The following is a 25,516-nucleotide window of genomic DNA, read 5'->3' as shown; positions in this document are numbered from 1 at the left end:
CAAAAGCGCAGCGATCGCAGGAGGAGGGTGCGCTCTTTCCTTCCAGCTTTCCTTCCGAGCCTTCCGAGCAACAGCGCATGGGCTGAGCAACATCGCTCCCGCAGATACCCTCTCACACACTCTGACCAGAGCAAAATGCTGCGGCCCGTATGTCGCAGAACGGCCATGGCAGCAGCTCCGTTGGCCGCAAACGTGCGCACCGGGTGCTGCCGTAATGTCAGGGCTTTATGTTCCGCTCGCCATCCGCCGACGAACACCGGTAGCCCTCCCCCAATAGCGTCCTACTTGCCCTACCTCTCATCCCCACGTCGCTTCCTCAGCACTCCCGCCGCTACCCTGCAGGACTCCGCCTCACCACACCACCCACCATCGCCTCCAAAACCCGACCTCAAAGCCCTCCCCAACAAGTTCACAATCCTCGGCCGCCCCTACACCCGCCACGCCCACACCAACGTCACCCCTACAATCATCTCCAAAACCGACCGCCGCCTACACCTGCAACCCAACCACCCCATCAACATCCTCAAACGCCGCATCGAGTCCCACTTTCCCTCCTTCACCCCCATCGACTCCCTCGACCCCGTCGTCACCACCCAGCAGAACTTTGACTCCCTCCTCTTCCCTCCGGACCACATCGGCCGCGCGGCCACGGACACGTACTATGTGAATGCGAACCAGGTGCTGAGGACGCATACGAGCGCGCATCAGGCCGAGGTGCTGCGGAGGAGGGAGGATGAGGCGTTCTTGTTGACGGCGGATGTGTATCGACGGGATGAGATTGATGTGAGCCATTATCCGGTGTTTCATCAGATGGAGGGCGTGAGGACGTTCAGTAGGAGTGAGTTGGAGAGGGAGGTTATGCAGGATCCTGTAATGAAAGACTCTGGATCATCGTCATCATCATCGTCATCATCAATCCAAGGCGCCGTCCTCTCCCCCACCAACCCGATCCAACCCGCCCACACTCGCACCGACGCGCTCCTCGTCGACCTGCACCTCCGCACCTCCCTCGAATCCATGGTCCGCTCCCTCTTCCGCGAAGACCCCGACCTCCAAATCCGCTGGATCGAGGCTTACTTCCCCTTCACCTCCCCCTCGTGGGAGATGGAAGTCCTCTACCGGGGCCAATGGCTCGAACTCCTCGGCTGCGGCGTCATCCAGCAATCTATCCTTGACTCATCCAACAACGCCGACCGGGTCGGGTGGGCGTTCGGACTCGGCCTCGAACGCATCGCGATGGTGATGTTTGATATACCCGACATCCGATTGTTCTGGTCGCGCGACGAACGGTTCCTGAACCAGTTCAAGGCGGGCGACATTGTCAAGTTTCAGCCGTTTTCGAAGTTTCCGGTCTGTTATAAGGATATCTCATTTTGGTGCCCCGATGGGTTCCATGATAATGATTTTGCGGACATTGTGAGAGATGTCGCGGGGGATATGGCGGAGGATGTTAAGCTGGTATGTGTCTGGATATCAGTGGACGTCTGAAACCAATGCAACACTGACCCTGTCATCAACCCAGATCGATAAATTCCAACACCCCAAAACCAAAAAAACCAGCCGCTGCTTCCGCATCAACTACAGATCCATGGACAGGTAATCCCAGCAACCATTCTCCCTCTTATCTCTCATTCGTCACGTATCCCAACCCCGCTTTGCGTCCCCTTTCACAGAACATGCACAAACGAGGAAGTCGACCAAATCCAAGACCAGGTCCGCCGATTAGCCGAGGAGAAACTGGGCGTCGAGTTGCGCTAAAACGTGTTCCCGCGCCTCCTCTGCCCTCCGCCCCCGCCGATACCCCTTTTTCATAGACCCCGTAGAGAAAAGGGATAGCGTGTACATACAGACAGTAGAGAAGCTTGTGAGTGTATCCGCTAGAGACCCAGCAATCTGTTCTCGAATTGTCCAGGTCTTGCCACGAGACATAGATGTCACCTATGAAATCCCAGCGTAGCGAACGAGTCGCTCGTTATGAAGGGAGCACCCGACGCGGGCGGAACACGGAGATGAGATCACTGGCGAACGAAGCGGGTTGCGTTCTAAGTACATGTATTCTCTCGACTACCGAAAAGAAAAATATCTAAATAGATGGGGGGAACGGAGGAAGGGCGGTGCGTGTGTGTGTGAGGGAAGCCGGAATAATCTAGCTATGCTAAGGTCAGGGTGGTCTCGATACCCCAGAGGTGGGTTGTATTCGAGATACGGGTGGTGTTGGACCCCATCTACTGCTGAATAACAGCCTCAACAGTCGCCCCATTACTCCCCGCCAACAGCTTCGCGTTCCCAATAACCGTCAACACCTCCTTCAATTCTACCTTCCAAGCCTCCAGCTTCTGCCCCAAGCTTTTCCACTCCTGTTCGCCAAAGGACCGGTGCACAGATCGTGAAATCACGACGGAGCGGTCCAGTTGGTTCATCTTGGCGTCCACGAGCCCGGCGCGGATGGTGTTGATCACCCAGATCTCAACGTCGTCTTCGGGGATGGAGAGGGCGGTGGAGATGGTGGTGTAGGAGACGGATGAGTGCACGTGGGTGGCGGAGAGGGAGGCGAGGGTGAGGAGACGCATTTTGGTGAGGTTGTCTTCTTCGTTTAGGTCTGGGAAAGGGAAACCATGCAGGAGTTAGAGCTCTCCATTTGATGAACTATGTTCCAGGTGTAGGGTAGCTTACCAAGCTCGCTAACGATCTTGGGGTTCTTCTTGACAAACTCCTGGTACTGCTTCAAATCGCCCTCAGAGAAGATCTTCAGGAACTCCAGATGATTGGAGCCAGCGAGCGCCTTCACAGTGTCCAAGTTGGACAAGTCGTCGAACGCAAGGACGCCTGGGATCTTGATTGCGGATTTGATGGCCTGGAGAGCGTATGGCTTTGCTTCCGCGGATGCTCCGTCGAATGTCGACAGGTACTTCAAGAGGAACTGGTAGCATTCCTTATCCCTATTGAGCGCCATCGCCTGTCAGTACGCTGGAGCCCATCTTCGACGGACGAAACTTCAGTCTGTCAACTCACGCAGACCCGCTCTCCTCCAGCTTCTTGCTGATCAAAAGGTACAATGCCCTCTTCTCATCAGCACCAGTTCCCCACTCCGCCAACCATGAATCCAGAGATGCCAGATGAGGTGTGATGATCTCCAGTTCATCACTTTGTGCGGCGACGTTAACTATGGCGACGAAAACGGTGTAGCGGGCGGAGGACTTTGATTCGAGGTTGTTGTATAGGTTGGAAAGACTGCATTGGTCATGATGTGAGTGTCTGGAAACGCGTGCGCAGACCTGGGCTAGGTTCCAATCAAACTCACACTTTCAACTTCAGGTGGGCCTTTTCTATTCCGCTGCTCACAATGGGCTCAGTGATCTTCTTCACAAGTTCGGGGATAATGTCGGGTTGAGCATCTTTTATCAGGGCAAACAGGAGGTTGTATAATGGCTCAAAGTCTGGATAAGAAGGGCATTTTCGTGAGTTCTCGTTCGCTTTGGATTGTCGAGCCCTGATACTTCCCAATCGGCTATCCCGAACCCCACTGATAGCCCGCCCAGTATGTGAATGTTCGGTAGATCACAGTCTCCAGACATTCCGATTTTCCATTGTCCATCGATTCGGCCTCTCCTCCCGCGCCCCGGTCCAAAGGCGACACCCACCTTTCTCAGAAGCGCCCAAAAGCGTCTTGCTCTCACTGGCGAACTGCGTCAAGACCTCGGTGTACTTCTCCTCTGCCAACAGCTTCTTCGCCGATTCGTAGAAGGGGCCGGTGTTGTCAGCCTCGCCCTTTGCGGTAGCAATGTAGCTGGCGAGTTCGAGAGCGGACTGGTCCCCGGAAAAGAAAGCGACGCTTGCGGCTGTCATTGTGAGTGCTGCTGGCTGGTCGGTGTCGCTGTGCTGTTTCTGGAGGGGTTGCGCTCACACACAAGCTTTGCAGTTGCAGCAGTTGTTGCGGGTGGGTGGACGGACAGCAGAAATATTTTGGGCAACGCGAGAGGAGTTTATTTCGTCCACGTGATCGGGGTTCGGCGTCCCGCTGCTATAAGCGCCGTCGGAAACGTCGGAAATGGCCTCAACGTTCACGTTTATCCCAACAGCGTGCAACAAAATCAGCAATGACTTCAACAAGGAGAGCAACGCTGTGCGCCGTCGCAGGGGCGGCTCGTCCCTCACTCGTGTTCAAAGGATGTCTGTATCGTCACCCGGCGACAGTCACGTCCACCCGCTTCAGATCAACACAACAACCACCAAAACCGCAACTACCCCCGATGCCGCCCTCAACACCATCATCCTCGCCCGGCACTGAACCGCCGGCGCCTGAAAGCCCAATAGAACCACCACCGAAGCCGGACACGGGCAATCTTTTACAACGGTTCGCAGCCAAGCTGAGGAGCGAGGTGGAGGAGCTCGAGAACTCGAGGAAGCAGAAGGAAGCGGAGGCTGCGAAGGGGATACAGGACCTCGATCTGGGAGCGGCGGGACCTACTGGGGAGCAAGAGAAGAAGAAGTATGGCGAATGGCGCATGTTTGGTATAAAGCGTTGGATCACTCACAATGGGAAATTAGGCCCGGATTCTTATCCAACATCGACGAGAGGCTTACAGCCCAGCGTCGAGAGCTTGAGGAGGCCCAGCAGGCGAAACGGGCTGCGGGACAGTCTACTCGTGTTTCGCCGACGATGCAGAAGCGTATGGATACTTTCCTGGATCTGGACGCGAATTTGAAGGAAAGAGATGAGCTGTAGGTGTTGGAAGCGATGGGGAGATGGAATGTCGAGAGAAGAATAGGGCTAGAGGTGCTGATTGCGGATTTGATATTGCAGATTGAAGCAGGCGTTCAGAGAGGGATATTGGGATGATCTGAAAGGTAGGGAGAAACTATGCCTGTTTGCGAAACGAGGAAGCGGTTCCCCTCATGAATAGGTCATATTTGCAGAGGCGGCTAGGAAAGGAGCAAAGCTGTGGGAAGCCCCAAAAAGGGCGCGGGCCCCAAACGTAAGTAGAGACTCGTTGCTGTTCATGGGCATCTCTTCCGAAAGCATGCACTGACAAGCGTCATACACACAGATGAGCCCGCAAGTTCCCAACCCACTTTCGAAAACGCTGACAGGCGAGGAGACGGACGTGCTCACGCTGGTCAAGACAAAACAAGTCTCGCTGGTCACATTCATGTTTTCAGCTTTGGGAGAGGTATGTCGGTCGCTCCCTGACCTGCTTGGTTACCATGCACACAATCAACAACCCATTCTTCGATCCTGTAGGGCCACGTCAAAACCTACATAGATCCGTTCCTTGCAGCATTCGCAGATCAACCAAACTTGCAGGTGGTGCAGCTGAACGTGGAAGAGAACTGGCTGAAAGCGCCCGTCTTGAAGTTGATGACCCCGTTGGTCAGACGGAGCGTCCCCAAGGAGCGACAGGTACGCTTGTGAACCACATAAACCTGTCTTCTTGGAGACGATCTAACCGGATGTGTATCCCCCCCGTTCGTACAGTCAACCTACCTCCTCCACTACAAGCCCATCATCGCAGCCCGGCGCGCGGCCGGGATGACCAACAACGTACTGGGCTGGGCTAACCTCGTTGATAGACAGGGGCGGATACGGTGGCAGGCCCATGGACCCGCCAAGGAGCATGAGATTGAGAGCATGATTAGGATAACGAGGACGTTGGCGGGGTTGGCGGAGAGTGGGAAGGTGGGGAAGAAGGCGGCTGGTGCTGCTGAGGCTGCGATGGCGGGTGAGGCTGCGCCTAAGAGTGCTTAGCATAGGTTTCGTAACTGATGCCCGAGTCAACCACATCATCACGGCGTGAGGTTTGGGGTTAGTAGACTAGACTGTATATATTCTGCGAGAATGATAGACCTAATTAAGCGAAATCATCGAAAAATTGGACGTGATTCCATTCCTCCTTCCAAGGCTTCATCAATAACCTGGGAAGACGCGTCAAGAACGCGTCAAGGAACCGGGTGTGCATCATCTTTTGCGTTCTAGCAATACGCTTGGGGGCATTAGTTCACCAGAGCCAGGCCGGGGATCGGGCCCGCAAGAAAGGATCAAGAGGGATCCTCCTCAACGGAGGTTCCAGCTGACACGCGTTACATTAGTAGGAGAAAACGCGGCGCAACCTTCTTGTTCTCCACTTTTTGTCGACGATTCCCGTCTTGCGCCTGAGTCTGGCCCTCTGGCCTGGCCAGGCACATGCAGCACTTCAAACGCCAGCCCCTCCCCGCTGGCTATAAAAGAGCCCGCCCTGGCTCCCACCCTCCTTCCGATCTCTTTCTCATCCAAAGTTTGGGTACAACTCCTACAGTAAGGTGTGTGCTCGATAATGTAAGTGCTCTAATTAAGAAGGTAAGTGCGAGCTCCCGCTATGCTATCTGGACCCCTTGCTCCTTTCTCGACAATGCATTGCTATGGATTCGGTGAGGATGTGGCTGGAAGCACCTTGGTGCTTGCCTGCTGTATGGTTGTCGCGACCTCTTTCCCTGCCCCGACGAATCACCGACGAATGGAAACCCAGAGCAACCTCGCGTCTCTCGTCTCATTCTTGAAAATTGCCAAAATCATCCCACCCGCACTCCAAACCATCCGACCAACGTAAACGCAAAGATGTCAGACACATCCGTAACAGAAACAGTGAAGCTAGTCAGCTCCGACAACTTTGAATTCATCATCGACCGGAAATGCGCGATGGCTTCCGGCACCATCAAGAACATGCTTTCTAGTCCAGGTATGCTAGACGAAACAATCCCATAGCGACGTGGTGGTGCTCCCACAAGACACTTCGGAGGGATCGGGAAGGGAACGTAGCTTTTTCACCGTGCTGCGTGGGGAGTGTTTGTGGGCTTGGGTCAAAGCGGAACGGTGGAACAGTTCTGCGGTGACGATCATGTGGTGATGATGGGAGAGGTGGGAACATGTATACCGGCTATGATTCCAATCGGCCAAGCTCCCTCTTCTTCGTCTGAGATCCCCCCCTAACGCCAGTCTACTGCCAACCCCACCCAGGCCAATTCACCGAATCCGTCCAAAACACAGTCCATTTCCGAGACATCAAGTAAATTCCCCACCCCCTGTCCCCCCCCCCCCCCCCCCCCCTCTCCCCTTTCCCCTCCTAACCGATCTCTCACCCACAGAGCAATAATACTCGAAGAAGTGTGCAAGTACCTGTACTACAAAGTGCGCTACACCAACACGACGGCCGAGATCCCTTTATTCCCGATCGCGCCAGAGATTTCGCTGGAGTTGCTTATGGCTGCTGATTTCTTGGATTGTTAGGGTGTGAGGAGGGATGAGGGGGGTTGGGCATGGATGCGAGGTGGTGGGGTGTAGAGGAAGGGATTGGGGAAGGGATTCGTGCGAGGATGACGATGCGAGGGGACTTTTCGTGGTGGAGCGGTGGGGGCTGCTTAATAGAGCGACGGAGGTCTCCATCGAGTTGTCCGTTCTACTGCGGTTCGAGAAGTAGGATCTTCGAGAGGGGGGATGCCTGAGGATGAAAGAAAGGATGTGCAGGAATCAAGAGAAGGAATCAAAAGAGTTTTTTTTGGGGTGAGGGGGGAGGCGGGGGGCGGATGTGCGTGAGACGGTCGGTCGACCCTACAAACCGAATACCCGCTGTACCAAGCGAGGGGAGCGAGGGGATGTAGATAAGCGGATGCATAACCCAGGAATGTTTACCACCATGCGGGGCCCACCATGCGGGGCGTATATATTGACCCATACACATCACTACGATACAAAAATGGAATTCCGTAAACCACTACGCTTCTTGATGACCTATTCCTACATGTGTGCTCTTGCCGTTCCGAGAAACTTTAGACGCGGGAGATCTGATGCTTTCAGTGTCGTGTGGTGATTCTAATGGGGTGATGCTATGAATCCGCATCCGCCGCAGTGAGTCCCAATACGTTGGATCCACACTAAGGGTGGTGTTGGTGCGAGCCAAACGAACGGCCGATCCGGGTGTGTCCCTATCTCACATCAGACTACGCATTTCAGCCCCGATGCACCCATCCCACGACACACCGCGCTCCCACAATCCTCCAACTCTCCTGATTTCCACCCATGTGTGCCATGTTGTACATTCCGCTTTTGTCAGGGCCTTAAAGCTCGAGATCATCCTTCAGGAGGTTTCCAGCCAAGACGACCTTCTCGCCCGGCTTGAAAGCCGGCATGCCGAGGTATGGGCAGCTACTGCATCTGAAAGCATCACCTAGATAGCACTACAAAAAAGGCAATGTGTGAGAATCCCATATAATCCCCAATCTCTCTCTTCGTCCACTTACACTCCCACAAGAAGAAGCCGGCGCAGTCGCAGCCTTCTTCGCCGGGGTGACAACCACGACCTTCGCCTTCTCCTCATCAGCGGCCTCGGCCTCTTCCTCGTCGGCTAGGCCGCAGGTGCAGTTCTTGCAAGCCTTTTTTTTGCCGCCTGTTGATGGTGGGGCGCAGTCTTCTGGGGCTGTGGAACAACATAGAGGGGGTTGGTTCAATGGGTTCGAGATGATGAAGGGAAGGGATAGGGATACGAACCGAGTTTGGTTGGGATCTTGAGATCCTCCTCATCCAACAACGCATCCTCATCCTCCAACTCATGCTCCTCATCCTCATCGTCGTCGTTTGCGGATACCGTCCACACCGCCTGTTTCGTCGGTTGCGGTTTCACTCCATTTGCACCATTCACACCATTCACACCATTCACACCATCCGTAGCAGCAGCCTTCTTCTTCCCAAAGGATAGCACAGCAGCCGCCCCAACCTCATATCCCGGCTTGCGCGCCGTCACCTCCACCATCACCACCTTCCCCCTCAAGTACTCGCTCACACCGGGTACTTCCCCAGGCGTGACGCCCCAGCACGACATTGTATACGCCGCGACTTTCTCGTCCTCCAAAGCACTCTCGCTGACGATCTGCGTGTCGACGAACCCGGCGAGCTTGAGCGCAGAGAGGAGACCGGCTACCGTCCGCGTAGGCACCCGTAACGCCTCTGTCTTTGTCACCGTAGCCGCCGCGGCTGAATCGACCAGGACCGGTTCACGGAGGTACAGCACTCCATTCGGTTTCAAAGCACTTGACAGTTTAGCGAGTGCAGCGTCCGGGTGCGGGAATGCAGCGGGCTGGATAGCCGATGTTCCCGAGACCGCGGCGTTGAATGTGGTTTTGGGGAGGGTAATGTGTGGCAGACGGTCGAGCTGCTCAAAGACGACTTTGCCGGTTGGGGTTACGAGGGAGAGCAGGTCTTGCTGGGCTTTTTGGAGGTCGGCGGCTTGTGCGACGGGGTTGCCGACAAGGAGGACGGCGTCGCCGGGGGAGACGAGGGTTGCGGATACCATTTTTTTGCGTTTTCGCTTTGGATGAAGGAGAGAGTGGGGTAGAGAAGAGGCTGGCGATCAGAATATACTCGAAGCTTGAGCCTTTCACAGTCAACTGTGGAAGGTCAGAATGTGGAATGTGGTGGAGTGGTGGAGAGAAAGACGCAGCGTCAAAACGAGTTCTGATGAGTAATTGAGATGGCTCTTTTTGTGAATGAACTTCAATTAAATGGGGTCTGACGGTCACGTGCATTTGGGAGGGAAGCATTTAATGTGCTTGTCACGTCGCGCTTGTGAGGTCTCTAGGACTCTTGAGTCTTGTCCAGGGCAATTTGGCATTTTCCCACGCTGATCGCACAACAACTGGCTGGCAAGGAGGGCGTAAGGACCCCAGGGGACGCTTGCAGCATGCCGCCCAACGACTCTCAGGACTGGGTAGCTGTAGGAACCTTGCAAATAGCCTTCAAGGACGTGATCCTCCTGCTCGCAGACAATGACGAAGACCTATTACGACCCGGTGTCTGGGTACCCTGGAGAATACAACCAAAGCCCGCAACTTCCTTCGGCAAACACCACTCACTCGTCGATATTCTCAGTTATGTGTGCGACTGTGGTCTGGCTCGGGCAGAGTATACACCACTTTTGGTAGCGTCTTCTGATGTAGAGCCATGCCCAGAGGTCAAGATAGAAGGGGAGACGACTGTCAGCAGTGTCGTATACGAGGTCGATTCGCCACGAGATAGCGTGTTGGTGAGGTTATTCCTTTTGCCCGAGGATAAGGGTGGTCGGAGACAGTTTGGAGGTCTGTCGAAGACACAGGCGAAGACATGCCGGAAGCTGCTGAATGAGCTGCTGAACTTCGTTGACGCGAGCGAGGAGTCTTGGAAGGGAGAGACTGATGGCATTGAGAGAAAACGACTCTTCTCGCATGAGGTAGGACCAAACAGATTGAAGGAGGGAAATTTGCCGCAGCCGCCTTAACACTGGACGCTATGTAGTACAGGCAAGTGAGTCTAAGTGACATTTACGCAAACATGTCGTCCCCTGCCCCATTCACATTACAAGACACGAAAGACACCGAGGCATTAGCGTTATTGGAGGACAGTATCACAGCCGATGCGCCTAATGGCATGAAAAGCACGCTCTACGGCTACCAAAGACGAACACTCTGGAAGCTCCTTCAACGCGAGCTACTACCCCAGCACGTCCTCGATCCCGATCTTATGGAGTGCAAGTCTCCCGACAGTGGAGCGCCCTACTGGATACAGATCTCCACGGGATCAGTATTCGCGAGTCCTTTCTTCTGGGAGGAAAATCGGGGCGGTATCATTTGCGAGGATATGGGAACTGGAAAGACTTGCATTGCCATTGCCCTTATTCTTCAAACGAGACACCATATCAGCATCCCACCGGTTGACTGCGTTGATCAGAAAGTGTATGCGGATTTAGATCCGTATTGGTTGGGTATCATGGACAGCCGGGACGACAACGAGGCATCCGTCCGTCGCGCGCCATCACTAAAGAAACTAGTTGCGTCCCATATCCTCACCCACCGAATACCATTCACACACTACAAGGATATCTTCCCAAGTCACTTGTACAAACTTCTGCGCAAGTCGCCCTCCTATTTTTTCAAGTATGCGAACCAGAACAATATGTGGGCAGCGAGTAGGGGGAGGGTGGCGCCGAAGGAAAAAATCTATCTGTCGTCTTGCACTTTGGTGGTTGTGCCTGATACCTTGGTGGATCAGTGGCAGACGGAGCTGATCAAGGTATGTTTGAAATTATCCTGCGCCTGCAACCACGGGGATCTTCACGCTGACCCGCATAACACTCTCAGCACGTCCATGACCTAACCCTCGAAGTCTTAATCCTGAGCAACACCATCCCCGTCCCCGACGCCCTCACCCTCCTCAAATACGACATTGTCCTCATCTCTCACCCTCGCTTCGGCGCCGAACTAGACGGCGTCACAAAAGACGGCGAGCGGTACCGATCCCCCCTTCTCGACATCCGGTGGCTCCGCATGATCGTCGACGAGGGGCACGTGATGGCCCGCAAGGAAGCTAACCAAGTCGCGTTAGCCGCGAAGCTGGAGTGCGATAGACGGTGGGTATGCACCGGGACGCCCATGCCTAACATTTTACGGAAGAATTTCGACGCAGAGGAGCAAAAAGATCTGCAGAAACTAGGCGCCCTCCTGACCGATTTCCTCCGCGTCGAGCCGTTCGCGTCCTCGAGGGACGTGTTCAGGAACATGATCATGAAACCCTTCCTCGAGAGAGGGTTCAGGGGCTACGAGAAGCTGCAAGACCTGATGTCCCGCCTGATGGTCCGCAACAAACTCGAGGATATTGAGCGCGACGTCAAGTTGCCCCCGCTGCATGAGACCATCGTCACGCTCGAGCTCGGGTACACCCAACGCCTCCTCCACAACTGCATCATCGCCTTCATCGGCGCCAACGCGGTCCTCTCCGAACGCGAACACCAGGACTATTTCTTCCACGCCAACAACGCTAAACCCCTAAAAGACGTCATCAACAACTTACAGTTATCCTGTTTCTGGTTCGCCGACCCGGAGTTCATCTCACAATTACACACCGCCCTCAACAACGTCACACACGCCCTCATCGATGACAAGGAAAGCCCGCATTACTCCCCTGCAGACCTCGCCCAACTCACTCAAATCCAAGCCGTGCTGACAACAGCGTCCCAAAGCGACCTGCTTCGCAACATCGTGAAAGTCGTAGATGTGGTGTATGAGGTGCGACGGCCGCATGCGCAGTTGGGGGGCAAGACGACTGCGTGGACGGATGTGGGGAATGCCGTTCTTAAGGGAGCGGATTTGGAGGCTTTTCAGAAGAGGAAGCAGAAGGAGCGGGTGACGTTGGGGATTGGGACGGGGGGTGGGGAAGAGGGGGGAGAGGTTTTGGGAAGCGCGAGTGTGAAGTTGAGTTATTTGGCGGATCAGGTGGGTTTATCGCGATATGCGCGCGGTGTTTCGCTATTCGTTTCTTCTCTAGTTTCGAACCCGTAGGGCTAAACCTTCGTTCATCCACAGATCATCAAGCATTCGCCGACCGAGAAGATCATTATCTACTGCCAGGTGAGTTTTGAATAGGCAACCTCCAGTATTGTCGCCCTTTCTCATTTCCTCATTGGCCGCAGTTCATCCAAGAGATATATTATCTCCATGAAGTGTGCAGGATTGCCAAAGTCCGCTGTATCCTGTTTCACAGGCAAATGGTATGTTACAAATCCTTTCCCTCCGTTCATACGCAAATCCCACCGCCTGTTCCACATGAACCCTTACTAAACCCCTCCCGCACCCCAGCGCGTCTCCGAACGCTCCCACTCTGTAACAACCTTCAACACCTCCCCATCAACCCCCATAATAATAATGGACCTCCGCCTCGCCGCCTGGGGCATCGACCTCTCCTCCGCCTCTCGCGTTTACTTCGTCTCCCCCGTCTGGCAACACGACATGGAGCGGCAGGCTATCAAGCGTGCCCACCGTATCGGGGCCACTCACCCGGTGTATGTCGAGACGCTGGTGGCGAGGGGGACGATGGAGGAGGCGGTGTTGAGGAGACGGGGGGAAATTTTGGGTAGTGGGGATGCGGATGAGGGCAGGAGGAGGGAGCCGAGGAGTATGTTGGAGGATGGGAAGTTGAGGGGGATGTTGAGTGCGGCGAAGATGGTGGAAAGTAACAGTGGTGAGGATACGGATATGATTACGGTCACGACGGAGGAGGAGAACCATTTCACGAGGTTCGCGAAACCGATCCCGCTCATACCGGCCCCCGGACTCGCGCTGCATGCGGATGCGACGGATTATTATGTTGATGCGGCTGATGAGCGCGTCGGTGACGTTACTGATCTTGTAGTGCCGTCCACCGCCATGGGCGCGGACCCGGGGATCGGGATGAGTGGCGAGAAGAGCAGGACGGTCGATGGCACGACGCATACGGGTGCCAAACGGGAAGACATTTACGAAGATCGGGATACCGATGCAGTCATTGAGCAGCCTCGCAAGAGGGTACGCTTCGGTTAAGTTTCTCGCCCGTCGGTCATCGCCAACTATGGGGTTTTTATCAAAACCCATACACACAAAACATTTTTTGGGTTATCACTCTGCTTTCCCCTTAATGCACTACAAAATCGTAACGCCTTCCCATAGGATAGTAGTAGGGTTTCCCATGTACATGTATATTAGCAGTGTTGGCGTTATATAGTTCACAACTACCCACTGAGCTGCTTTTCAGGAGCGTGATTTCCTTCTTGCGAGGGGAGGGGTAACGACCGTCCATGTTCCAGGCATGCGAACCAGTGATCGTACATTCTACTCTGCAATACTACCCCTACTCTATTCTACTCTGCAAATGATGGTGTTTACGCCTTAACGATCACGGCTCGTCCACCTTCGGATCATTCGAGTCGTGAACGTGCGTGCCCGCCGGGACCCACGGGGCTCCTTGATCGTGTGGAGTCGAGTGCGCCGGCATGTGCGACGCATTGTCCGCCAGATCCAACTCACTTATCCGTCCCTCAGCTTCCGCCCACTTCGTCCAGCTCTTGTCGTACGACGGGGCGTGCCAATCGTTACTCGTAATGTACCTCCCGACGTCCAGTTTGCGTTGCAGTCGAACCGCTTTTCGGTATCGGCTCCTCGTTTTTGGGTTGGCGGACACTGTTGAGGGATTGGAGGAGGGTACGTGGGTGGCGTACGCATATGCCGCGAGGACGATAGCAAGGAGCAGCAACAAGATCAATGCGGCTCCGTACCGAAGATCGTACGAGAACTCGATGCGAGATTCCACGGCGGTAATGCACGACGCGCACGTCCCGATGGTCGAGCTATTAGCGTTCGTTCCGCGCAAGTTCATGAGGAAGCCGTCTGCCCATGCGTTTCGGATGGCCGTACTGAACGTGTCGAGTTCAATAACGCTCGTTGTAAGATTCAGCAGGGCCGTGATTGGCATTCGCGAATCCATCTCGATGATCGACGCGTCGTACTTGAGCGCCTGTCGCCGATGCAGCAACTTCCAGACGTGCCAAGGTGCCTGAGCGACGAGCGCTCCAAATTCCAGCCAGTCCTCAGCCGGGGCTAGGTTTCCGTAATAGTTCAAAGCCTTCCCTTTCGAGTCTTCGACAATGGTGGTATTCCGGTAGTAAATGTAATAAGAACTATTAAAAGGAAAATCGTCCCGTTCCAACCGCGTAGGGATATAATCAAGGTGGATCTTCCGGTACTTCTGGCATCGCGGGTCAGCGCAGGTCAATTTGGGTTTGGCGCGGCCCACTTCGATTCCCGGGGCACAGAGAACCGTTTTGTAGGCCGGAAAGACAAGCCCGTCGGTGAGAAGCTCGAAAGTGAACGTGTTGAGAACGCAGATCGGATCTCTTATGGGCGCTGCTCTCTCGGCCCCGGTCAGAAGCTTTTGGATACGGTTGTCGCATTCTACCCGGGCACGATTCATCGGCGCTGAGTCATTGAGAGGCGAGTTTAGGAAAGGGCTGTCCATGTCGATGGCGTTCAGAGGGGTTATCGTCGTGTTGATGAAAATTACGTCCTTATACGCAAAGCCGGGGTTTTTGTGGTTACTGCTGTTGGATATTATAGTGTGCAGAGCAGTCCGGACGTCTTCCAAGATTTGAATCACAGCTGGATCTCCGGTGGGTTGGGCGTGCCGAACGAAGCCTTCTCCGGGTCTCGTCTGTATCCTGATACCAGTTCCATCGTACTAGAAGACGGGTTAGATGTCGCTTTGATGAATTTGAAGCGCGCCTAGGCAGGATTGCTCACTTACAAATGTCATCCCGACAATGTGAGTATCTACACACGAGTACGTGGGGCGCACCACTGTCGTCGGTGCGCCATAGATGGCTTCGGTGATGTTCGTCTGGGAGCCCTCTCGGGTTTCCAATGCTGGGATACTGATGACACCCTCAGCATCGGGCAATTTCAGTAGGCCGTCGATGATAGTGCCGTCCTCATCCTTCAGAATCCTTCGCAGGGAAAGCGGCCTGGCAATGAAGTTATCCTCTCCAGGAAAGACCTGTCTTTTGAGTGCACGGTACGTAAACCCGCTGAGAGGGTGATCCCACTGCCAAGGGTTGCTCAGCTCGTCAAAAAACTGGTAGTCGCAACTGTGGTCCGTGGAATTTGCGCGACAGCTCGTGGGTGCTACAGCAGTGCCATTGTCGGTTCGCGGGTCGAACAACGAAGAGCTCCCGTAACCGTTGGAAAGGAAGACAGATCCGTCATTGCGGTCGATCTGCCGTAAACGCGTAACGGTACCAACACCAAGCTGGGCGACAGTTTGCAGGAGTGGAACGGCCGCCAACATCAAAGCCGTCACGAGCAAGAATAGGTGAATGGGGGTTCGATGGACTTCCCAGGTTATGAAAGCTCGTATGCCAACGATTGCCGGGGAGCCTTTGGTTCCACTCAGAATCGACGCCAGAGAAAGCTGTCTGGCAGAGACTCTACTATCGGCAAGGTACATAGTGAGAGCGGTCACCATTATCAAGCAGAGGGCCCATCCAATAATGGTGACGACGGCCTGAACAAGGGCTGCGCTAATGCAACAGGGGAAAAAATGGCTTTAGACTTTGTGCTCACAGACTGTGCTGAAAAACACTTGAAGTGAACAGTCGGTTCTTACCCTGTACCCGCTGAAACGTCGAGGACGAGGACGTTGGAAAAAATGGACATGGCGAAGGTAAGTTCTCGACGGACGCACCTGCTGGCAGCGGATGGAGAACGTACATACGGCCTTCGGAGCCGCCCTCATATAAACAGGGCAGGAGGGGCATTGCGGATCATTGTGATGCCGCAACGTACGCTTGGCGGTGAGCCGCCTCTAGATCTAAACAACCGTGGGGCCTGCTGCGTTGGACTAGCATTATGGTCCACGGCTAGTCTGATACTATACGCTGCTGCCAGTGTTTGGTATCCTGGAGTTCTCACCGTGGAGTTGAGGGCAAGTTGAGGGTCGTCATAGTCGTCATACAGTACGCGTTTGTGTCGCAGCTTGCACGCGTTTCTTCAAACTTTTTTGGCGGTTTGCAGCTTCAGGCTGCTCCAGAAAAAGATCTACTGTACAGTAGGTGGCCAGATATCTGGGTACGACGCGACAAGGACACATCATCCCGACCATAGCCACCAGCAAAAGTCGCCGGCCTGCCTGCCCATCTGAAGAAGTACGCAAATTGACGGCACCTTGTCGTTGACTTTTGGGTTGCACACGGAGGCTTGGCGAACCCGTCGTACCCAGATATCTGGCCACCTACTGTATAGCAGCAAAGTCCGCCCGTGACGAGTTAACCCCTTCGCGATCTGCGCAAGGGCCTTCCGGTGCAATGGATCTGGAACTCACCCGTCCCTCCCTTCACTTTGGTTGCGAAGGTGTTCGCTCCTTTCGCCCTCGCTAACGCTCGGTCTCGCAGAGCGCATCAAAGCCCGCGCGAGTAAAGGTAGGGGGAATCGGCGCTGCGACTTTTGTTTTCCCAATCAACAGCTGTCCGGAACTTTTCGGGGGCAGATGGAGAAGTTGTATTCGAACGCTCCGCCCACTGTCTCTCCACCACGCAAAACCTCTCTGAAATATGTACATGTGCAAAAGGAGTGTTCTTCATCCACTCTCGAGCGGCGTAGGATCAGTCCCTCCATGAGCCCAAAAGGGCTCCTCCCCCTTCGTCCCTCTACGTCTCATCATAAGCCTCCCGTACACATTTGGACACCGTATGGAAGAATTTCGATATCCCGATGCTCCTGTCCGTGTCCAGTCCTCTCGAATGTCTGCCTTTCATCACTTGTTGGTAGAACTCGTCGATGTTGAGGTATCTAACAATGCAAGGAGTGGTATTGGTGATTCGGACCGTATATTGTTCTCTGATAAGCCATCACCTACCCATCATGGTTGAAATCGAACATTTCAAAGATGACGTCGACTTGTCCTGTGAACGGTGTGCATCGTTGTGAGGATGGAGATCTTCTCCTTCGATAAACTTGACTGGTTTCTTACCAGCAGTCAAGTCGGTGGTCGTGACGGCCTTGACGACGCGACGGAAGTCTGTCCGATCCAGTCCGTGCTCCATGGATGTATACAGCTTGTAGGCCAGTCCCAGATCATGCAATCGCGTTCTAACCATTTGATCGAATGCTATAAGACGCGCATCAGCTCCTATTTGAGATAGACTGCAAGACGACAGTTTGTTATCCCCCATACCATAAAACTCGTCAAACGTCACCCGCTCCGCATAGTTCGGCAGTTGGGCGGCTTTGTCAATCAATTTCGGTAGTTGCGATGGCGGTGCGTAGCTGATGCATGAAAGCGCAAAGTCCCTCATGCTGATGCTGTTCGTCTTCTCCTCCACGTCGAACTGGGCGAATTCCAACTTCAAGGTCTCCAGGTGAAGTCTTCTCATGAAGTCTTTGGGGAGGGCAATACGGATGAGACGCAAATCATGATGATGGTACTCTCATGAGATGGGACTCACCTATGAATTCGTCGTAGACCATGTTCTTCTCGCCTTGGTTTCCAAAGAACAGTTTGTAGATGCCGCTGTGCGTAACATCAACTTTTTGTCTTTCTTGGTTGCTGCGGGAAGGTTCTACATATCATTTTCACAGCTCGTATCATTCGGCAACCCGAAGCTTGATACGCACCCCAACCGACTGCCAAAGCCAAGCCCCGTCGCATGATGAAGCATGATCTTCTCAAACTCATCTTTCGACACTGTCCCGTCGCCGTTAATGTCGAAGAGTTTGAAGCTGATCTTCCAGTGGAACTCGGGTGTGCCAAGAAGACACAAGAAGATCATATACTCCGAGAAGCTAATCAGGCCGTCCCCATCTGTGTCGGCCAACGCGAAGAAGGCTTCTGCTGATGGCACCCGCTTGAGCTTGCCCTGCATCCGACCAGGTTACATTCGTCCGTTCTCCCACTATCACTCTGGGCGCTTCCCACTTACAGACGCGCGATAGCTTCGATATGGCATTAATGACCGAATAAAGTCCTCGGTGGTCATGTATGGTTGTCCATGTTTATGCTGAGTTTGAGTACGAGTCAGATACTGTCCTTCACTTTCCTCCCAGTCTATGTAGAACAACTTACTGCTGTTGCAAAGTATTGGAACACTTTCCACGGATGTGAGAAGCTTCTGATACGATTCTCATACGCGCCGATCTTGTCGTCTTTCCACCTATCATACACCTGAGCCAATTGCCCCCTTGAGTTATACTTCAAAAGAAGGCCGTACGGTATGCATTTACATACCCCTTGTTTAGCGCCGTCATCACAGAGGATGGGTGCCTTGCTTTGAGTATACAGCCCAAAGGCCCCCGCCCCTATCAATAGTCCTACAGAAACCCGCATCCCAAGTCCATATGAAGCGTTCGACATGCGTTCGGTCGCCGTTTGGAGGAAGCGCTGGTGCCGAGACCCATTATGAACTATCCCTCGTAGCCGGGTGGCCAAAAGCCGTGATGACGCTTGACACTGTTGCAACCGCATCGTCCGCGGCAGCTGCGATATCTCGTACTTGTGTTTTTATAAACGACGAGAGTCTCCAGAGTTCAAGCAGTTCGCCGTCCCACGCGACTGTGACTGTGACGAGAGCACGAGAGGCACGAGGGTCTGAACGGGCGTGGAGACCTGGCAGGACACTGGAGACTGGGGTGGAGAGCCTGCTCGCTGAAAGCTGAAGACCTATTATACATACACAGATAGCTCCACTGGAGAAACGGCTTCCTTCCGCGCCTGAAAGTCCATATGCAGCTCAAAGCAGCTTTTGGACGAGCCGAAGTCGACTCACCTGCCCCGCGTTCAGAAAGCCACTTTGAACCGATAGGCAATGGAATCACCGCCGTTGTGCGGATGCAATCTTCCAGCGAAACTAGTCCCGGTACATAAAACTAAATGTGAGTTTTCTTTCATGCCTTCTTACCATCTAGTCCTCCCCACTTATAAGCCTCATCGATAGCAACTTATTGGGGTTGTCCAAACCAGTTTGAGAGGGGCAAGCGCAAGTGCCACTTCTATCAGGAAATGCAACCCCCATCCGATCGTCGGCTGCAAAGACAAGTAGGACGGCAAAACGAAAGCACACCGCCTCCTCAATCAGGAGGAAGCAGTTATAATATGCCCAGCAACCCACCACCTGCGCCGCGAAAGGCGCAACCGTCGCGATATATTGATCCAGCTTTATGTGGGGGGAATACGTCTTCATCGTATGCGACAGCGATGGGCTTCGGCTATTCAGATTCTCCAACGGCCTGGTATAGCACACAGCGAGGGATTCAGGCTGGAATTGGCTCCAGTTGGAATGATAGCGAGGGAACAGAATGGGGCGGATATTCAAGCGCCGACGACGATTTCGGCGGCGATGAGGATACGATATTGTCACAGGCGCCCTCGCAAGCCGAGGAGTTCTATGGAGTGGGGGCTGAGGCGGGGAACCCAGGCCGAGCAGGATCACAGGTCCAAGCTGGAACGAGTGGTCCACAGGGCAAATCAACCTCGATGGGACGCAGCGCGTATGATAATGGGCGGGTTAAGAAACGGACGAGAGATTCCCCGGGCACAACATCACCGTCGTCGCAACTTCCACCGTCACATCCCGACAATAACCCGTTTGCGCCCGCAGCACCAAAGTCCCATACCTCGGGGTCGACCCAAAAACATCCTCTCCCAACGCCGACGCCGCACGAAGCCCGTCCCAACGCGTTCACTCCCCAAGGCCCGCCGCCTCGCTTCCCTCAGTTCCACGAGCTTGATACCCCACCCGCGACGGTCGACCGCAAAGCACCCCAGAAAACGTCCTCCCTGCTCTCATCTCCGCCCTCCCCGACCCCCTTCCATTGCTCGCAGCAGACCATCTTCGACTCCACAGACGCGACGCCCTCCAGTTCAGCTACGACAACCATGTCGGCGGATAACATCCACGAATATATCACCCATCTCGAGGCGGAGAATAAGAGGAAGGATAGGCTGATTTTGGCTTTGGGCAAAAGCAAAGAGTTTTTGCAAGGGCAGTTGAAGATAGTGAGGGAAGAAGCGGATAGGAAGGCGAAGTTTTGTGATTCGTGTCGGAAGGGGATGTGAGGGGAAGATGATGGATACGTTTTGGAAGGGCATCGGCGGGGCCCGATCTTTATCACGGCGTTCTTCTGTACCCGTCTTTGTATTGATCGTTAGCGCAAATAACGCTTATTCATTGCTGCTCCAAATCCCGATGCTACATCGAAGTGCTGTGAGTCGATTGCTCAGACTGAACAATAAATGTCGGCAATGCACGAACCTATCTTCCGAGGAAGTTCCTCAGTCAGTGCGAATATTTGGAGACGGAGACGCGGGTAGGGCCAAACTTCCCCACGGCATACGACAGAAGGTGCTTCACCATCAGTGTTTCCTCAGGTCCCGTCGCTTCTTGGCACGCAATGCCTTTGCGTACATAGTATGTAAGTATGCTGGACCCATCTTACATGCATCTTGGGCATACGCGTCGAAAGCGTCGAAGGAATAAAGTGTGGAATTCAAACCTTGTTCAGAAACCGGGGAGTCGTAGGGTGGGAACCAAGTTTCTTGTTTCTCCGTCGTCCTCGTGTCAGTTTCAAAATTGGTGTAGAGCTTCAAGCATACCCTGGCATATCGTAGGTTGGGTAGTAGCACATTCACCACCGAGTGAAAGGGAGCATTGGCAAAAGCAGGGCGGTTCCATAACAGCGAGTGTAGCAACTGAAGTTTTGGGGAAGCATACCACAACGAGCGAGAGCGCAGACTCGGAACCTGGGAAGACGCCCAGAATCCAGAACGAGAAAGAAGACTGAAACCCATGGGAAATTAGCTCTGACCTGAGCCTCAAACTCATAGAGTAGGTGCGGATACCTCACCTCAGCTGGCTGTGCTTCCCCACCGAGTTCTGCGAAACTTCCCGGAATTGCCTTCGAGTTGCAACATGTCGCTTATGCATTGTATTCAATCCCAGATATACCAAGATGGCTATGAACCCGACACATGTATCCGCCAAGGCAGAGGGCCGAAACCCGTTCACCAGGTAAAATCTGGTAAATCCTGGTGTGCTTATCCTGTTGTGCTAATCCTAGTGTGCTACTTCTCGTGTGCTCGCAAACCAGGATGTGCTACATCTGTGGTATGTGATGGCTGTGCTGTGTTGTTGGGTCACAAACTAGCCTTGCTGATTCTGTCGATTATTCAGGAAGAGAGTTTGGTATGTAAAGGCGAAGTTACACAACATCCATGCCAGCCGCCAAATCCTCCATCACACCACATACATCCGACTGAACCCTGCTTGGTGTGTGCGCACAGGTTCGAAATCAATACAGATCCACGAGAAAAACTGCATCGAAAAGTGGGATAAGCAGAACGCGGCGCTGCCCCGGGATCAGCGGCGCACGCGGCCGAAACCACCGCAGCTCGTTGGCAACGATGGCACGCCCGTGGGTGGAAAGATGACGGCCGGCGAGTATAACGAGGCGGCGTTTCAGACGTTTATGAACGAGGGGAGGGAAGAGTGTCCGAATTGTGGCAGAGGGGTAAGATACTGATTGGCGGACGACTGACTTGTGTGAAGTTTGAGGATGGTTCACTAAGCGTTGTCATTCCCGTCTTTTAGTTCCTACGGGATAGGCTAGAGATTCATCTTCGGTAGGTGGCCACATGCTTCTGGACGACATATGAATCTCATGACTGAAAGAGACACTACGCCGTAGATCATGCAAACCAGGCGGACATTTCGCCAAAGAACGTGAAAAACGTATGGCAGCCGCCGCAGCCGCCAGCGGGAAAGACCCAGAACCCTCCACACTGTCCGCCACACCCACCAAATCCAGAGCCGTCGAATCTCTTGGCGGCGGTAAAGTCCAAGTCATGGCCAGCCGATCCCTGAAGCCTAAAACACGGCCCACCACAGCCGCGCGTCCAGCTTCACCCATCCAGCCGAACTCAGCCGCGAAAGCATCCGAAATGACCGCCCCGAGAGCCACATTGGCCACAGCTGCTGCTCTTCCGGTGGTTGTGCGGCCTATCACGGCGGCTGGGCCAGGGACGCTGGCAAAGTTTTGCGGGGATTGTGGGCATCAGTTCGGGACGGAGGAGAAGTTTTGTTCGTCGTGTGGCCTGAAGCGGGCGGTCATCGCTTGAGAAGTTTCACATAGATCTGTCCCGCATAGGCAGGGTTGCCTATCAGTATATATGCAATGCCTTTTGGAATAGCAGCAAAGGAGTGGAAACAAAGTTACATTGTATCTGTGATGCATCATGTCTCAAGGTTCACCGCGAAAGTTACAGTAGAAGACTTGCCTTGGGAAAAAGTCAGTCGATCCATTCAGTCAGTCGAATGGATCGGAACGCGTCAAATACGCGTGAGGTGATCGCGTCTCCAACGTTTTGCTGTCCATCAGAAAGTGAATTGGGGCTTCGCAGTGCAAATGGACGAAGTCAGCTACGTTCATACAGTACATACCAGCGGAGGTCACGAAATACACGAGCCTTTGGATCAACATTGATTTTGGTTCTAGCGATTGGTGGTCCTCCATCCCCGAATCCCTGTGGATGCGAAGCTCAAGCACCTCCAGGCCCGTCCACTTGCGTGAGATCAGCATAAACGAAGTAGTTAACGATCTGGAATAAACGGATCGTCGGAGCAAATTTGAAAGAGACGATCCCGCTTATGCATCCAGTCCTTAATTCTCTCACCGGAAATCCGCCATGTCTATCGCATCTGTCGGCCACGGGTATGGATGAAACCAACGTAGATTACCTCCCTTTCGCTCACGTACCGATCTTTCCCGCAGCTATGCCTTCGGGTCTAATGCCAAGGTCAACAAAAATGTGCTCTACATTGATCAACATACCACTATGTACTCTGCAGGATGCAACATCATAGGTTCGGCCGGACGCTGTTTCTTATTTCCAAGGAATGCTATCTCATCACTTCTCTACCCACATGTTTCGTCTCTCAGCGGCAAATGTGGAACAAGACACCCAGAAGAATGTAGCATCATGTTCTCGCGGGATAACAGCCATGGCCATTGCATCAGATCGACGCCTGTACGCGGTCGCCGAAAAGGCGAAACCTGGAGCTACGGGCGCTGCGGGGCGACCATCTGTGACTGTCTATGAGGTGCATACGTGGAAGAAGCGACGGGGATTGACTGCAGCGGAAAGCTGTCTTTCGCAAGTATGTACGTTTTGCATGTTAATTTTTGGGAGCGTGGGGTTCTCGGATGTTGCGAACTGATGCATTGTGCATGCTTCGCGAATATCAGGAGTTCGTCTCCCTATGCTTCTCCTATGATTCGAGATACCTCGCCGCCCAATCCGGTGGACCGGATTGGATGTTGCACTACTACTCGTGGGAAAAAGGGAAAACCTTGGCCACCTTGAAGCTGGTGCCCAACGCAACAGACGAGCCTGCCGATGTGACAGACCTGACGATCAACCCCATTGACGAGACAGAGATGTGCATTATAATGCGCAAAACGGCGAATGTATATCGATACAAGGAGGGAGCGTTAACCGGGGAGCCGCTATATGGCATACATGGACATGTAAGATGCCCTTGATTCCTTTATTCCCCGTGTTTGAAATTGCTGATGGCATTCATGCGCAGAGTATAACCTGCGGCGCATGGCTGCCGCCTCCCGCATCGCGACTAGCACTAGGCACTGAGAGTGGGCAGATCCTGATAGTTGACAGAGGCGTCATCATGCAAACGATTACAGATCTTCCTCCCATATCCGCCATCTTGGGCCTGACGCCAGGGTTCGCAGTGGCCGCGAAAGGCGGTGCGTTGAGGGTTTTCGACAAATTCAACGCTGATCGGGAGGGAAAAGATGTATACAAGTTGACGAGACAGTTGACGGTCCCTGAGGAGTCGGACGTGAGGAGTCTGACGGGAAATGCGGCTGAGGGCGTGCTTGTGATCGAAACTGTGTATTCGCAAATGTTCCGGTTCATCTTGACCGAGCAAAGAGGGCTGAAGGTGCGGCCCTCGTGCCATTTGAAAAGAGCATTTACTCATCTCGCTGACATCGATCCTGCCCATCAGAGTGAGCTCCCAAAGTTTGTGCCCTTGACAGAACCATTTCACTTCGGCAGCATCACGAGCATGGATGTGTGTGTGCGGCGCACCATCGTTGCCACCTGCGCCGAAGACAGCTCTATCCGAGTGTGGGACTACGAACAGAAAGAATGCTTGTTTGCCAAGTTCTGCAACGAGGAACCGTTGTCGGTGGCGCTGCATCCAAGTGGACAGCATATGCTTGTCGGGTTCAGCGATAAGCTGCGAATGATGAACGTTCTGGTGGACGATCTGCATCCATTCAGAGAATTTGGGCTAAGAGGTTGTCGCGAGGTAAGATGCTCAAGGTGATGGCGAGCAATGCAAACATTCTCTCATGTGCGATATAGTGCAAGTTCTCGTCTGGCGGGCAATTCTTCGCCGCAGCCCACGGCAACATGATCCACATCTTCTCCACCTGGACGTGCGACAACATCGCCAGCCTCAAAGGGCACAATGGGCGCGTGCGCTCACTCAACTGGACCCCCGATGACGCATATCTAGTCTCCGCCGGTGCCGATGGGGCGGTGTACGCGTGGAACATGATCGATTTCAAGCGTGAAAACGAATACATCTTGAAGAACACGAGCTACTCTTCAGCGATCATCTCGAGCGATGGCAAGACGATGTGGGTCGTTGGCAATGATAAGAAAATCAAGGTAAGGGAAAGCTCGGGAGTGTTGGAGGGAGAGTGTGGGATGTTATTGACATGCTAGCGCTGATAACTCATCAGGAAATCAACGAATCTTCTGTAGTGATGGATGTGGAGACGGACGAAGTTTTGACGCAATTAGCCATGTCGCGTTCGGGGCGGATGCTTTTTGCAGGTAAGTTCAATGCGCGGTGATTGCTATGTACTTGCATACCTTCTGAAAACCATGGACCCCTCTTCAGGAACCGCATCCGGCACCATCCGCGCCATCAAGTTTCCGCTTACAGGCGAACCTGGAGACTTCCAGGAGCACCGTGCACATTGTGCATCAATCACAAAGCTCGCGGTTTCCTATGACGATCAGTATCTCTTTTCGGTCTCAGAGGATGGAGTTCTTCTGTGCTTCAGAATCGATGAGAAGGCAGAGAAAGGCGTCCGCAAGGAACGCAGCAACTTCTTCTCGGACGAGGTTACT

The 25,516-nt window shown here is 53.8% G+C and overlaps 11 protein-coding genes across 11 annotated transcripts; 7 read left to right on the top strand and 4 right to left on the bottom strand.

Annotated features, from left to right (window-relative positions):
* Window positions 1-2,035, top strand: EV422DRAFT_525439 (uncharacterized protein). Its single transcript, XM_053070051.1, has 3 exons — window positions 1-1,458; window positions 1,523-1,596; window positions 1,674-2,035. Exons 1-3 carry the CDS (start codon window positions 136-138, stop codon window positions 1,756-1,758), a joined length of 1,482 nt encoding a protein of 493 aa, XP_052926440.1. The 5' UTR covers window positions 1-135; the 3' UTR covers window positions 1,759-2,035.
* Window positions 2,036-4,015, bottom strand: EV422DRAFT_525436 (uncharacterized protein). The gene is made up of 5 exons (XM_053070050.1): window positions 3,642-4,015; window positions 3,302-3,437; window positions 3,013-3,231; window positions 2,674-2,939; window positions 2,036-2,599 (listed from the first exon to the last, which is right to left on the bottom strand). Exons 1-5 carry the CDS (start codon window positions 3,844-3,846, stop codon window positions 2,226-2,228), a joined length of 1,200 nt encoding a protein of 399 aa, XP_052926439.1. The 5' UTR covers window positions 3,847-4,015; the 3' UTR covers window positions 2,036-2,225.
* Window positions 4,016-4,066: 51 nt separating this feature from the next.
* EV422DRAFT_525434 (ATP10 protein-domain-containing protein) lies at window positions 4,067-5,876 on the top strand. The gene is made up of 7 exons (XM_053070049.1): window positions 4,067-4,489; window positions 4,549-4,722; window positions 4,805-4,848; window positions 4,918-4,976; window positions 5,049-5,171; window positions 5,243-5,401; window positions 5,477-5,876. Exons 1-7 carry the CDS (start codon window positions 4,098-4,100, stop codon window positions 5,744-5,746), a joined length of 1,221 nt encoding a protein of 406 aa, XP_052926438.1. The 5' UTR covers window positions 4,067-4,097; the 3' UTR covers window positions 5,747-5,876.
* A 373-nt stretch (window positions 5,877-6,249) lies between these two features.
* EV422DRAFT_525432 (BTB/POZ protein) lies at window positions 6,250-7,744 on the top strand. The gene is made up of 3 exons (XM_053070048.1): window positions 6,250-6,713; window positions 6,992-7,040; window positions 7,120-7,744. The coding sequence occupies exons 1-3, from the start codon at window positions 6,593-6,595 to the stop codon at window positions 7,259-7,261; spliced, it is 312 nt and encodes a 103-aa protein (XP_052926437.1). The 5' UTR covers window positions 6,250-6,592; the 3' UTR covers window positions 7,262-7,744.
* Window positions 7,745-9,445, bottom strand: EV422DRAFT_525429 (cytokine-induced anti-apoptosis inhibitor 1, Fe-S biogenesis-domain-containing protein). Its single transcript, XM_053070047.1, has 3 exons — window positions 8,519-9,445; window positions 8,272-8,447; window positions 7,745-8,208 (listed from the first exon to the last, which is right to left on the bottom strand). The coding sequence occupies exons 1-3, from the start codon at window positions 9,318-9,320 to the stop codon at window positions 8,089-8,091; spliced, it is 1,098 nt and encodes a 365-aa protein (XP_052926436.1). The 5' UTR covers window positions 9,321-9,445; the 3' UTR covers window positions 7,745-8,088.
* An 888-nt stretch (window positions 9,446-10,333) lies between these two features.
* On the top strand, window positions 10,334-13,353 carry EV422DRAFT_566455 (SNF2 family N-terminal domain-containing protein; the record flags this gene model as incomplete). Its single annotated transcript, XM_053072438.1, has 5 exons — window positions 10,334-11,071; window positions 11,140-12,270; window positions 12,361-12,405; window positions 12,468-12,545; window positions 12,634-13,353. 5 exons carry the CDS (start codon window positions 10,334-10,336, stop codon window positions 13,351-13,353), a joined length of 2,712 nt encoding a protein of 903 aa, XP_052926435.1.
* Window positions 13,354-13,554: 201 nt separating this feature from the next.
* On the bottom strand, window positions 13,555-16,296 carry EV422DRAFT_414076 (uncharacterized protein). Its single transcript, XM_053067053.1, has 3 exons — window positions 15,968-16,296; window positions 15,110-15,881; window positions 13,555-15,043 (listed from the first exon to the last, which is right to left on the bottom strand). The coding sequence occupies exons 1-3, from the start codon at window positions 16,015-16,017 to the stop codon at window positions 13,706-13,708; spliced, it is 2,160 nt and encodes a 719-aa protein (XP_052926434.1). The 5' UTR covers window positions 16,018-16,296; the 3' UTR covers window positions 13,555-13,705.
* A 537-nt stretch (window positions 16,297-16,833) lies between these two features.
* On the bottom strand, window positions 16,834-18,918 carry EV422DRAFT_525419 (uncharacterized protein). Its single transcript, XM_053070046.1, has 9 exons — window positions 18,584-18,918; window positions 18,422-18,520; window positions 18,279-18,356; window positions 17,974-18,215; window positions 17,805-17,905; window positions 17,534-17,737; window positions 17,330-17,467; window positions 17,216-17,261; window positions 16,834-17,148 (listed from the first exon to the last, which is right to left on the bottom strand). Exons 1-9 carry the CDS (start codon window positions 18,818-18,820, stop codon window positions 17,007-17,009), a joined length of 1,287 nt encoding a protein of 428 aa, XP_052926433.1. The 5' UTR covers window positions 18,821-18,918; the 3' UTR covers window positions 16,834-17,006.
* Window positions 18,919-18,928: 10 nt separating this feature from the next.
* EV422DRAFT_413954 (uncharacterized protein) lies at window positions 18,929-20,566 on the top strand. Its single transcript, XM_053067052.1, has 2 exons — window positions 18,929-19,227; window positions 19,290-20,566. Exons 1-2 carry the CDS (start codon window positions 19,161-19,163, stop codon window positions 20,408-20,410), a joined length of 1,188 nt encoding a protein of 395 aa, XP_052926432.1. The 5' UTR covers window positions 18,929-19,160; the 3' UTR covers window positions 20,411-20,566.
* Window positions 20,567-21,026: 460 nt separating this feature from the next.
* Window positions 21,027-22,615, top strand: EV422DRAFT_413905 (uncharacterized protein). Its single transcript, XM_053067051.1, has 8 exons — window positions 21,027-21,183; window positions 21,294-21,362; window positions 21,442-21,458; window positions 21,525-21,536; window positions 21,635-21,861; window positions 21,942-21,973; window positions 22,039-22,297; window positions 22,444-22,615. The coding sequence occupies exons 2-8, from the start codon at window positions 21,304-21,306 to the stop codon at window positions 22,480-22,482; spliced, it is 645 nt and encodes a 214-aa protein (XP_052926431.1). The 5' UTR covers window positions 21,027-21,183; window positions 21,294-21,303; the 3' UTR covers window positions 22,483-22,615.
* A 570-nt stretch (window positions 22,616-23,185) lies between these two features.
* EV422DRAFT_495082 (WD40-repeat-containing domain protein) lies at window positions 23,186-25,236 on the top strand (the record flags this gene model as incomplete). The annotated part of the gene is made up of 7 exons (XM_053067791.1): window positions 23,186-23,213; window positions 23,290-23,507; window positions 23,596-23,877; window positions 23,940-24,311; window positions 24,378-24,683; window positions 24,740-25,048; window positions 25,123-25,236. 7 exons carry the CDS (start codon window positions 23,186-23,188, stop codon window positions 25,234-25,236), a joined length of 1,629 nt encoding a protein of 542 aa, XP_052926430.1.
* Window positions 25,237-25,516: the final 280 nt, after the last annotated feature.

This window comes from Fimicolochytrium jonesii, assembly GCF_025526975.1.
Source record: "Fimicolochytrium jonesii strain JEL569 chromosome Unknown EV422scaffold_8, whole genome shotgun sequence".
In the NCBI taxonomy this organism is placed as follows: domain Eukaryota; kingdom Fungi; phylum Chytridiomycota; class Chytridiomycetes; order Spizellomycetales; family Powellomycetaceae; genus Fimicolochytrium; species Fimicolochytrium jonesii.
The sequence above is the reverse complement of the archived record's forward strand: the minus strand, read 5'-3'. Positions and strand labels throughout refer to the sequence as shown.

Bases quoted from the DNA above. Each gene is read 5' to 3' on its own strand.
- EV422DRAFT_525419 (XM_053070046.1), bottom strand. From the start codon at position 18,820: ATGCGGTTGCAACAGTGTCAAGCGTCATCACGGCTTTTGGCCACCCGG. The intron at 17,906-17,973 runs GTGCGTATCAAG...ACCTTCCCGCAG, and splicing joins GGCTTTGGCAGTCGGTTGGG to CAACCAAGAAAGACAAAAAG. The intron at 17,149-17,215 runs GTAGGTGATGGC...TTGCATTGTTAG, and splicing joins TTCGATTTCAACCATGATGG to ATACCTCAACATCGACGAGT.
- EV422DRAFT_525434 (XM_053070049.1), top strand. From the start codon at position 4,098: ATGACTTCAACAAGGAGAGCAACGCTGTGCGCCGTCGCAGGGGCGGCT. The intron at 4,490-4,548 runs GTATGGCGAATG...ATGGGAAATTAG, and splicing joins GGGGAGCAAGAGAAGAAGAA to GCCCGGATTCTTATCCAACA. The intron at 4,977-5,048 runs GTAAGTAGAGAC...TCATACACACAG, and splicing joins AAAGGGCGCGGGCCCCAAAC to ATGAGCCCGCAAGTTCCCAA.
- EV422DRAFT_413954 (XM_053067052.1), top strand. From the start codon at position 19,161: ATGGAATCACCGCCGTTGTGCGGATGCAATCTTCCAGCGAAACTAGTC. The intron at 19,228-19,289 runs GTGAGTTTTCTT...CCTCATCGATAG, and splicing joins CCCGGTACATAAAACTAAAT to CAACTTATTGGGGTTGTCCA.
- EV422DRAFT_525439 (XM_053070051.1), top strand. From the start codon at position 136: ATGCTGCGGCCCGTATGTCGCAGAACGGCCATGGCAGCAGCTCCGTTG. The intron at 1,459-1,522 runs GTATGTGTCTGG...TCATCAACCCAG, and splicing joins TGGCGGAGGATGTTAAGCTG to ATCGATAAATTCCAACACCC. The intron at 1,597-1,673 runs GTAATCCCAGCA...CCCCTTTCACAG, and splicing joins AACTACAGATCCATGGACAG to AACATGCACAAACGAGGAAG.
- EV422DRAFT_414076 (XM_053067053.1), bottom strand. From the start codon at position 16,017: ATGTCCATTTTTTCCAACGTCCTCGTCCTCGACGTTTCAGCGGGTACA. The intron at 15,882-15,967 runs GTAAGAACCGAC...CTGTTGCATTAG, and splicing joins GACGTTTCAGCGGGTACAGG to CGCAGCCCTTGTTCAGGCCG. The intron at 15,044-15,109 runs GTAAGTGAGCAA...CCCGTCTTCTAG, and splicing joins ACATTGTCGGGATGACATTT to TACGATGGAACTGGTATCAG.
- EV422DRAFT_525436 (XM_053070050.1), bottom strand. From the start codon at position 3,846: ATGACAGCCGCAAGCGTCGCTTTCTTTTCCGGGGACCAGTCCGCTCTC. The intron at 3,232-3,301 runs GTGAGTTTGATT...TGACCAATGCAG, and splicing joins GCCCACCTGAAGTTGAAAGT to TCTTTCCAACCTATACAACA. The intron at 2,940-3,012 runs GTGAGTTGACAG...GGCGCTCAATAG, and splicing joins CTGGAGGAGAGCGGGTCTGC to GGATAAGGAATGCTACCAGT.
- EV422DRAFT_525429 (XM_053070047.1), bottom strand. From the start codon at position 9,320: ATGGTATCCGCAACCCTCGTCTCCCCCGGCGACGCCGTCCTCCTTGTC. The intron at 8,448-8,518 runs GTTCGTATCCCT...GTTGTTCCACAG, and splicing joins CAAGATCCCAACCAAACTCG to CCCCAGAAGACTGCGCCCCA. The intron at 8,209-8,271 runs GTAAGTGGACGA...CCTTTTTTGTAG, and splicing joins CGGCTTCTTCTTGTGGGAGT to TGCTATCTAGGTGATGCTTT.
- EV422DRAFT_525432 (XM_053070048.1), top strand. From the start codon at position 6,593: ATGTCAGACACATCCGTAACAGAAACAGTGAAGCTAGTCAGCTCCGAC. The intron at 6,714-6,991 runs GTATGCTAGACG...AACCCCACCCAG, and splicing joins GAACATGCTTTCTAGTCCAG to GCCAATTCACCGAATCCGTC. The intron at 7,041-7,119 runs GTAAATTCCCCA...TCTCACCCACAG, and splicing joins GTCCATTTCCGAGACATCAA to AGCAATAATACTCGAAGAAG.
- EV422DRAFT_413905 (XM_053067051.1), top strand. From the start codon at position 21,304: ATGGCTATGAACCCGACACATGTATCCGCCAAGGCAGAGGGCCGAAAC. The intron at 21,974-22,038 runs GTAGGTGGCCAC...ACTACGCCGTAG, and splicing joins AGGCTAGAGATTCATCTTCG to ATCATGCAAACCAGGCGGAC. The intron at 22,298-22,443 runs GCCCCGAGAGCC...TTCGTCGTGTGG, and splicing joins CGAAAGCATCCGAAATGACC to CCTGAAGCGGGCGGTCATCG.